Raw genomic sequence first — 10,931 nt, 5'->3', positions numbered from 1 at the left:
CATTCAAGGCCTTGGTTCTGTCCAAAACTTGTATTGTCTTTGTAAGTAGTTGGTTTCCCCAGAGGCTTGGGTCCGAGGACCATGCAAGGCCTTGGTTCTGTCCAAAACTTGTATTGTCTTTGTAAGTAGTTGGTTTCCCCAGAGGCTTGGGTCTGAGGACCATGCAAGGCCTTGGTTCTGTCCAAAACTTGTATTTTTCTTTGTAAGTAGTTGGTTTCCCCAGAGGCTTGGGTCCGAGGACCATGCAAGGCCTTGGTTCTGTCCAAAACTTGTATTTTTCTTTGTAAGTAGTTGGTTTCCCCAGAGGCTTGGGTCCGAAGACCATGCAAGGCCTTGGTTCTGTCCAAAACTTGTATTTTTCTTTGTAAGTAGTTGGTTTCCCCAAAGGCTTGGGTCCGAGGACCATGCAAGGCCTTGGTTCTGTCCAAAACTTGTATTGTCTTTGTAAGTAGTTGGTTTCCCCAGAAGCTTGGGTCCGAGGACCATGCAAGGTCTTGGTTCTGTCCAAAACTTGTATTTTTCTTTGTAAGTAGTTGGTTTCCCCAGAGGCTTGGGTCCGAGGACCATGCAAGGTCTTGGTTTTGTCCAAAACTTGTATTTTTCTTTGTAAGTAGTTGGTTTCCCCAGAGGCTTGGGTCCGAGGACCATTCAAGGCCTTGGTTCTGTCCAAAACTTGTATTGTCTTTGTAAGTAGTTGGTTTCTCCAGAGGCTTGGGTCCGAGGACCATGCAAGGCCTTAGTTCTGTCCAAAACTTGTATTTTTCTTTGTAAGTAGTTGGTTTCCCCAGAGGCTTGGGTCCGAGGACCATGCAAGGCCTTGGTTCTGTCCAAAACTTGTATTTTTCTTTGTAAGTAGTTGGTTTCCCCAGAGGCTTGGGTCCGAGGACCATGCAAGGCCTTGGTTCTGTCCAAAACTTGTATTGTCTTTGTAAGTAGTTAGTTTCCCCAGAGGCTTGGGTCCGAGGACCATGCAAGGCCTTGATTATGTCCAAAACTTGTATTTTTCTTTGTAAGTAGTTGGTTTCCCCAGAGGCTTGGGTCCGAGGACCATGCAAGGCCTTGGTTCTGTCCAAAACTTGTATTCTTCTTTATTTATTTATTTATCTTCCGAAGGTTTAGCTCCTCGAACAAGGTGGGGGAAGCTAGCCTGATGTTTGAAGCCCCTAGACTTACCAATGCCATTGACACTGTGAGACGTAGCCCCTAGTGGGAACTTATGTTGGAATAGCAATAATGTATTGCCGGTCATAAAGGCACCCTCATAGACCCTTGTTCGACAGAAGTTGAACTTCACCACCGCTCGAGCTAACGCGCAAGCCTTCCCCACGGTGGGCGCCAATTGTAGGGACACGTTTCGCGACAAACCGCAGTAGAGTTGGGTTCGCACGTGAAAGGGCCCAAACAATATCATTTGTAGAGAGTGGATTCGAAAGGCTAGGCCTTAGTTACCCAGTGGTGGTTCTGGTGGTGTTCATATGTGATTTAAGCGCTTTCACCCTTGGAGCCTTTCTTCTGGAGGTAGACTGGGAGCCTTTTTTTTAGGCCAGTCGTCCCAGCCCCCTCTCTATATTACTTATTTTTTCTTTTATACTAGTCTGCATTCATTTTCCTTCGTCCACGTGTAGGGTCGACATTTCCAAGACTGATACTTGTCCTGTCAATCCCAACCCAAAGTTATTGGGAGTGGTTAATAAAGTTAAAGGATAAGGCTCTGTTAGGCGTAGAGATATGCATGGGGAAGATGGTAAAGGCAGCCTTTCCTAGATATTTTAGATTTCCCTTCAAGCATGTCCCTTTATCGTTTTGCCCCTCTTCTTGGTGGATCTTTGGGTCAGCCGAGGACTGCACTGTCCTCGGCTGCTTCTCCGGGCCAATTGGGCCTTATTATTCTTGAGCTCGGGCCATGACCTTTTTCGGCTTAGGCCTTTGAACTCTCCATTAGCAAATGGGCCTGGCCCATCAATTATTGGACCCCACACTTTTGTATAAATATTAACAAAAAAAGTGCATCTACTTGAAAATTAGAGTTTCATATAAGAGTTTCATTAATATATATATATATATATATATATTACCCCTACTAACTATGATCTATTCTAGACATCCAGTAGATTTCCAAATCGTAAACTATGGCATGTATAAGGTGGGTTCCAAAATCTATACGATATAGAATAAATGTTTTACTAACTAAGATTTGATATCTCGTAGATTTTTATCTCGTAAACTATGGCATGTATCATAAAATTTTTTAGAAAAAAAGTAAAATATGGCATGTTTGTTATAAAAAATAAAATAAAAAAGAGTAAAATATGGCATGTATAAGGCGGGTTTCAAAATCTCTCTTTGCTATTGGTTTTTTTAAAACACCTTTTTTTTTTAGAACATTTCTATTCACATCAAAAATTACTGACATGTCTAGCATACCCAGCGAGACTTATGAGAAAAAACAACAGCAACAAAGGAATTTGATAAGAATTTAGCCTCGTTAATAAGATGGCCATAAGAAGCAAAAGAAGTATCTTCACAAATCAAAAATTTGAAGACTACTTCAGAATCACCTTCAAAGATAATGGAAAAGGCATCAATATTTCTAGCAAAGAATGAAGCTCTCACTGCAACCATTGCTTCGACTTCATCCACGGATTGAGGAAGTGTTTTCCAATCTGAAATGGAAGCTACAACCTAGCCATTATCATTCTGAATAACAACACCTATTCACTATAAAATAGATCCTTGATAAATATAATACCTAACAAGATTTGTAAATGCAATTAGCTGTCTAACCGAATGGGATTTAATCTAATTAATTACTTGCTACTTTGTTCACAAATGCGTAGCGCATGTTAAAAGGCTAATGTATTTAATAAAAATAATATTTTTAATTTGTGATTGCAAATAGTTATAGTTTGAATGTATATCGTGTCTTGATTTTATTTTATTTTTTAATGTTTTACCTTTTACTTTAAAATACCTTTTTTTTGTTAAACCTTTTATGGTGAGAATATGACCTTTTTCATTTTTTTTTTTTTTTAATGTGGGCGCGTGTCCATGGGGTTGTTAGTGAAAGTAGAATTTGATTGATAAATTTAAATTTCATAATTAATTAATCTTCGTGTATTCTTGATTTGTCTTATTGTTAAATCACTTTCAATTAGTTGATAACTTGATATGGTTATTTTTATAGTATAAAAAAAATGTATGGGCAGTGATTTTAGCTAACCTGAAAATATAGCTAGTTTTTTTTTGGGGGGGGGGGGGGGGGGGGGGTGTTTGGCTAGCCCCATAACCACCCCCACCCACACACGCAAAAAAAATTTATACCATCAATGGAAAATTACATATTGTACACATTTATATATACTTGTAATTGTAAGATGCCAACTCAGATCGCTTTCCTCTACCGATTTTTTTCTCAGCAAAAGAAAAAAGTATACACTTTTAGCTTATAATACACATTTGTTTAGTAACAAATGTAATATTACATTGATAATACAATATAAACTAAGAATTTTCGTTTTATAAATAAGCGCTAGAAAAATGTATCCAAGCACACACCCAAATAATTCATTCCTCTATAGTCTAGATTATATTCCAAGTCACAACCTATTTTTTTTTTTTTTTAATCTTTTTAAAACAAAGATATTTTTACCTTTTCTCTGTTAATATATTGAGTAGCATATAGTATATACTGCATGATATGTCCTGTCTAATGGAGGTGGGCAGGCCACTACAATGTTATCTTATTAAAACATATGCAACCAAGAACTATATTTTCCTTATCAATATTAGTTTGTGGTACACAAGTAAATCAAGTTGTTCACGGCGCCGAAATGGGGACCAATCCTTCTCATCATCGCCATCGAAACCGATGAGCCATGAGTTATAAATGGCTAAATTGATCCAAACTATGTACTGAGTTGTAATCTCCATAGAGTCTACATGAAATCACCTCACTCTATGTCGGCCTGTCAACCTCAACCCCCCATACACACACACAACCAACAATCAATCTTTTTGCATACATACAAATTAGACAGACATTATAACACGACCTGTACCTTCCTATCCCTCACTGTTCACTCATTCCCACACATTCACACCTATAAAACCCCCACATATTTCACGTTTCTCTTTCACGTCCATTTCAATTCCCACTAATCCAACTCACCTCTCCTTTTAACTACCACTCACAAACTACGCCCATCCCACCTCTCTCTCTCTCTCTCTCTCTCTCTCTCTCTCTCTCTCTGTGTCTCTCACAAAATACTAAGAACTTGTCTGTTTTTTTTATCGTGTTATACAATAACAACCAATCTTTAGTCCCAAAAAATTTGGAGTCATCTATCGCGTACTTATAACTAAATCTTCTTTATATATAACAAGATCAACCTTCGAATTCCAGCCGACTAAATTGAACATCATGAATAGTCATATAGATTGGCCTGAGCCAATAGTTCGAGTCCAATCCTTGTCTGACAGCGGGTTACCTGTGATTCCTGATCGATACGTCAAGCCTCCAACTGAAAGGCCAGCCATTAAGTCTGATGGTAGCGATGTCAATATCCCAATCATCGATCTTCAAGACCTATTATATGGTGATGATACCATACTTGCTCAAATATCTGAGGCTTGTCGAGAGTGGGGATTCTTCCAAATTCTCAACCATGGAATCAGTCCTCAACTATTGGACCGTGTTCGAGAGGTTTGGCGCGAGTTTTTTCACTTGCCAGTGGAGATTAAGCAATCTTATGCTAACTCACCAAAAACTTATGAAGGTTATGGTAGCCGACTTGGTGTTGAAAAGGGTGCCATTCTTGATTGGAGTGACTATTACTTCCTTCATTTACTTCCATTGAAGTTAAAGGATTACAATAAATGGCCTGCTCTTCCGGCTGATGCCAGGTAATGAAAGAACTTCTCCGATTGCCTATTCTATGGTTTTTCAACTTTTTATCATGCTATATAATATTATACCGTTCATAACTTCTAATATAATTTGTTGTAATTGGAACGACAATCCTTTTTATCTAGGTCGATTACTAACCCTATTTTTATCATTTACTAGTTATAATACATCACGTCAATAATTATAAATAAATAAAAAATTTTGTGAAAATTATGTCTATTAACTTATTATTTTATTAAACTATTAAGGGTCACCAATGGTGTGCTATACCCTATAGATATGCCGGCTAGTTAAAATTTATAGCATGTTATAATAATCATATTCCGTTTACTTTTATATTTAACAAGAATTGACTTGGTTCATGAAATGATTGCTCAAAAAATTTAGGCAAGTGATCGATGAATATGGGAAGGAAGTAGTGAAGCTATGTGGGAGGTTGATGAAGATTTTGTCTATAAACCTTGGATTAGGAGAAGATATTCTTCAAAATGCATTTGGTGGTGAAAATATTGGGGCATGCCTAAGGGTGAATTATTATCCTAAGTGTCCACAGCCAGACTTGACCCTTGGTTTGTCATCCCACTCTGACCCAGGTGGCATGACACTGCTCCTACCAGATAACCAAGTCCCTGGTCTTCAAGTTCGCAAAGGCAACAATTGGATCACTGTCAAACCAGCTCGACACGCTTTTATCGTCAATATTGGGGATCAAATTCAGGTGACTCCTTTTATTTCTTTTCTCAACTATATCTAAAGTTCTATCTGTTTGAGGAAAAGTGTATGGCTAAAATTCATGAACCATTTAGCCACATGGGGCACAGGCACATGGAGGGCCGGGTCGTGTTTTTTTTTTTTTTTATGGCTATTACCCATTGTTTTGGTCAAGTCAAAGTAAGTTAAAAAACATGGCACTTTTTTCTTTTCTTACCATGTGGGAATAGAGAGGTTAATTTCAAACCTTCAATGATGTGAAGACCAAGCCCTAAGGAAAGAAAGAAGGATGCATGAATGTTTGCTAATAGGTCCCATCTTGCATTGTGTTTAGTATGCGTTTTAATTATTAGTTTAACGGTTGAAAGTTGCCAAAGGTACAGTTAGTATTAAAGTGAGATTTTAAAAAGTAAGAAATATACCTCCCTCGAGTGGAGGAACAAGTACTGGCACGAGTTAAGGTTTATTTTATATTATATTAAATGATGTTTTTATATAATTTTCAAAATATAAATTCAAACTATATATATAGTTATTGAGAAAAACACAAAATAAATTTATACATACAAATCAAAATAAAATTTTCTTTGTTAGAAAAATTGTATTAAAAATTCTAATTGAATACTATTTATCATTATTCCTTAAACTGACTTTAGGTCACTTGTTAAAAGGATCCCAAATTTTTTTATACTTACGTTTAGTTTGAGAGAAGATGAAGGAAAGAAGGGAAGGAAAAAGACATAGAGATAAGAAATATCGTTTGTTTGGCTAGAGAGTAAAAGGGTGTGAGGGAAAGGAAAATGGAGGGCCTGATTTTCTATTGGGCCCTCATTTTTCTTTCCTCCCAATTTGGAAGGAAATGAGAGAGAAGAAAGGGTTTGTACATAAATAAGTCTATAGACATAATTTCACAATTATTGAAGTAAAAAGTTCTTATTGGTATGTAGAAGAGTGATGTTAGTATTGGGTCTATATGAGAACTACTAAAACTTATAAACTTAACTATTGTGAAAAATATTATGTGTGTAGCATTATTTTTATATATGATGATTCTTTTTGCTTTCATTTCTATCTTGCAAACCAAATACCTTAAAGGAAAAAAGAAGTCTTGTTTCGTTTGCTTTATTTTATTCTTTACTCTTTCCTCCGTCTCCGTTTTGCTAAATATAGATATAGATTTCTTTCTTAAAAAAAAAAATATATATATATATATATATATAGAGAGAGAGAGAGAGAGAGAGTGACTGTTAAAGGCTATATATTGCATAAACTCTACTATAGTTTTTTGCAAAAAAATAAAAAATTCTGGTACAATTTAAAAATCAACTTCCTATAATAATCCTTGTTTGGATTGAGGGGGAGGGAGGAAGAGTGGAGGAGAGTAGAGTAAAGTAGAGTTTGCTATCCCTCACTCTCAATCCAAATGGACACTTCAATACTTATTTCTCTTTAAGGAATTTAATTCATTGTCCTTTTCCCTGAATCATCCTTTGTGCATTCCTATTGGCTTTTAGGCTAACTTTCAAGTCATTTAGAACCCTTTTACCCGGTTATATGATTCATTTTTCCAAGTTGCTCAAAGTTTAAAGAGGTTGGCTGAGTTGTCTACCCAAAAATAATAAAATAAAAAAACCACGTTATAGCTGACTCAAACCAATCCAGATATTTTAACTGTTTGTTTTTGGAGAACGAGTTTTGATATAATTTTTTTTTTTTTTTTTTTTTTGTACTCTTGTGAAAATGATGTAATCTATATAGAACAAATTAACGGGATAAACATCACGTTCTAAGCTTTTGGGATAAGCTTTTGGCATGACATTTTGATAATTCCCAGTATAAAAATCACTAATATTATTTGTCATTGGTTTTCACTCTTTATCCTTCAAGTTGACGTGCTAGAAAGTTTCAATTTATGTTATCTTCTAGTTCACCTTTAATCACATTCATTGCTTATGCAATGCCATGTTATTTTAACATGTTAAAATTTTGAAATTGATGGTGACACCTTTACCAAGTGGAAGTTCTCCCACTAACAAAGGGGTTTCCCACCTCTTTTGGTGACGATGCCTTCACCAATATATTTATCTATATCAATTATATAAATAAATCTAGTATCACACAATTTTTCATACCTTTTCACAACTATTGATATGACATATTGTGAGCAATGTACGATAAAAATGGTTTTAGTGATAGATTCATGTAAAAATAATTTACCTTAATAAGTGGTGAAAAAAGTTACAAAAAAAAAAAAAATTATGTCGTTAACAATAATTATCTCATACATTTAACATATGCATCATATCAGGTATGAAATTTATATATGATAAGGAAGATGATACATATATCGGTTGCAGACCAACAATTTTACTGTCCCTTTTACTCCATAACAGTCATTTCATCATTATTTTGATCGTATGAATTTTACTCATTGTTATGAACTTTATGATTATAGGTTCTAAGCAATGCAATCTACAAGAGCGTAGAGCATAGAGTGATTGTAAACGCAGCACAAGAGCGAGTCTCCCTCGCTTTCTTCTACAATCCAAAAAGTGATATACCAATAGAGCCAGCAAAAGAGCTTGTGACCCCGGAAAATCCTCCTTTGTACCCACCTATGACATTTGATGAATATAGGCTTTTCATAAGAATGAGGGGTCCTTGTGGCAAATCTCAGGTGGAATCACTAAAATCTCCTCGTGATTGCAACAAATAACACAGTTTTCTTCTCTGTAAATTTCATGTACAACAATCCCTTTGTTGGTTATTGAACTAATTGTATATAGTTCATCAAAAAAATGAACTAATTGTATATAATAATAAAGGGATTTTTTTTTTTTTTTTTTTTTAACAAAGAATAGGATTACAATGAACGAAGTACAGAAATTTAGAGATTTGATGGGTCTCCAACTCTCCATTTTTTGTAAAGAGACAACGGTACTAAATAAAATAAGGGTCATTGCTAACGAGTGCTTAGTGCATTGGTTAACAATCCAGTTAAAGAAAGTTTTTATAGGAAAAAAAAATTAATATTTTAACAACTTTTTACATTTTCCATAAAAGTAATGTCAAAACTTTCCTAAAATGGATCGTTAACCAATGACCTAAAAACACTCGTTAGCATTTCCCATAAAATAATTACAAGTATAAGAAAAAAAACAATAAATATATATACACACAATAGAGTATAAATTGGAAGAAATCTAAACTCTCATAAGCAAAGTTACAAACCAAATATGTTAAAACAAAAGAAGAGATATCAATACAAACTTTAAAAAAAAAAAAAAAAAAAAAATCACCTCAAAGCCACCAAAACTTCCCAAGAAAGCAACAAAAATAGGAGAGAAAGCCCACCCCCGCAACAGCCAAGAAGATGAACCCACCCGTGTTAGAGCTCCAGCCTTGGGATCCAAAACATTAGGTGTGGGTGAGTTTAGATTTTGGACCACTCCATACCTGATCTTTACCGCTGCCACCCCGGGCATTTGTAAACACAACCAGATAGGACTGGCTTGAGACTCACGAAAGAGACGGTTGCCACCTCTAGGGGAATTTGAGGGCGGCCTACCCACCAACCAATGAAGGAGACACAACCACATAAGATCAGCTCGAGACTCACGAAGGAGACAGTGAAAACCACCACAAAGGAGGATAAGTGATACACAAAAAGGACAAAAAAATAGCCCACAAAATGGACAGTGAGAGGCATAAGGATCCTAACATACATCTTAGGTCAATACTTTTCCTATTTGACACCGTTAATTATGGAAACAAGTGGCCAATAAAATAATTCCCTTTGATATAAACCACAAACATGAGTTTAAGCGTGAGTTTGGATTGCGGCCATTGTGCGTTTTCAGCGTTTGCGTTTTTGGCTGAGTCTCATGGCACTGTTCATGACCCAACCAACCAAAAACACAAAAAGGCACATACCAATTTTTTGGTCCCACGAAATTATTCACACGTTTAAAAATTATTTTGTTATAGTGTTTTCAGTAATAAGTTTTCAGTTTTCAATAAATAAGCAGTATTCAATCACACCCTAAATTAGTGTTAATAGTACACATTATGATTTAGACATCCGACTGTAGTACAAATTTGTTTCATTATACCTTTCGAGATCTACCTTCTATTAAAATCAATATCATACCGTCAAATGCAAAAACGTGTCTATTATGTCTTATTCAGCACCTAGTCCTGTTAGTTCATTAAAAAATACTGGATAAAAGCCAACCCCTCATTTTCTAGAACCCCTTTTTATTTTTAGTACATGTCATAGTTTCACCTATATTAATCCTTCCAACTTGTAGATATGACAAAGTTTTGTAGTTCAATAGGCACTTTGTTGTATTTTCAACAAAAACTTTTAAGATTTGAATCCCCTTTTAAATTATCAAAAAAAAAAAAAAAAAAAGCACGCAATTTAAAATAAATAAATCAATTGTGGTAAGAGGATGATGGACATATATGGTAAAAAGCGATTCATTAAGTCCATTCCATCCAATTAAAAATCAAGTTCGGAAGCCTAATTAGTGAGTCACCAACCATGACTTGTCATATTAATCGATTCACGTTCTGATTGGCATATTTCAAACCACATGAACGTATAGTCAAAACACCAAATCCACATCATCTACTCAACACAGATCGAACTTATCAATATGCCACTCATCAAGCTCGGCCATAAACTCTTACAAGAGTGACCCCGCTCCGCCTACCCCCTTAACAAAAAATATCAACTTGTGTATTAATCACTTTTTTAGAATCACATCAACAGCAGTTACAAACGTCAAAAATTATAGAATATCTTGAGAGTACCATAAATACTTATTCCTTCCCTCTCTTATATTGATAGGATAAACATTTAGAAAAACGATCCTCCATAGATCGCCATAGAAGTGTTTTATAAAAAGTTTCTCCCAATAACTTATTTCTACACAAAATAATGAAGATTTATTAACGTAAGTATGGACATAACTAATAACACACCAGTGTGTTTTTTAACACATCTTTTGCAAGTGTCCCTTATCCATGCATGTCAACCGCACAATCAACTAATTTATCAATATTATTACCATCATTTAGATCATATCATCCAACAAATGTGATTTTCGAAATCCTCTTTTTATTGACTGATTCATATCTAAGTGAGCTTTTACAAGCACCAAAATTGATGACATTATAAAGTAATCACATATCAATCTTTCTCTGTTTTATTTATTTATTTATTTTCTCTATTCTTGCTCGTTTCTTTTTAATGCATCAATCATGTACTATAAAGTCAGTAGTGTTTACTTCGAAGGGTCTACCACAA

At 35.3% G+C, this 10,931-nt stretch overlaps 1 protein-coding gene across 1 annotated transcript; it reads left to right on the top strand.

Moving 5' to 3' along the window:
- Positions 1 to 3,852: 3,852 nt before the first annotated feature.
- On the top strand, positions 3,853 to 8,457 carry LOC126697739 (jasmonate-induced oxygenase 2-like). The gene is made up of 3 exons (XM_050394829.1): positions 3,853 to 4,902; positions 5,294 to 5,624; positions 8,073 to 8,457. Exons 1-3 carry the CDS (start codon positions 4,421 to 4,423, stop codon positions 8,331 to 8,333), a joined length of 1,074 nt encoding a protein of 357 aa, XP_050250786.1. The 5' UTR covers positions 3,853 to 4,420; the 3' UTR covers positions 8,334 to 8,457.
- The last annotated feature ends 2,474 nt before the right edge of the window (positions 8,458 to 10,931 follow it).

This window comes from Quercus robur, chromosome 8, assembly GCF_932294415.1.
Source record: "Quercus robur chromosome 8, dhQueRobu3.1, whole genome shotgun sequence".
NCBI lineage: Eukaryota > Viridiplantae > Streptophyta > Magnoliopsida > Fagales > Fagaceae > Quercus > Quercus robur.
This window is presented reverse-complemented; position numbering and strand designations above follow the sequence as displayed.

Bases quoted from the DNA above. Each gene is read 5' to 3' on its own strand.
- LOC126697739 (XM_050394829.1), top strand. From the start codon at position 4,421: ATGAATAGTCATATAGATTGGCCTGAGCCAATAGTTCGAGTCCAATCC. The intron at 4,903-5,293 runs GTAATGAAAGAA...CAAAAAATTTAG, and splicing joins GCTCTTCCGGCTGATGCCAG to GCAAGTGATCGATGAATATG. The intron at 5,625-8,072 runs GTGACTCCTTTT...TTATGATTATAG, and splicing joins ATATTGGGGATCAAATTCAG to GTTCTAAGCAATGCAATCTA.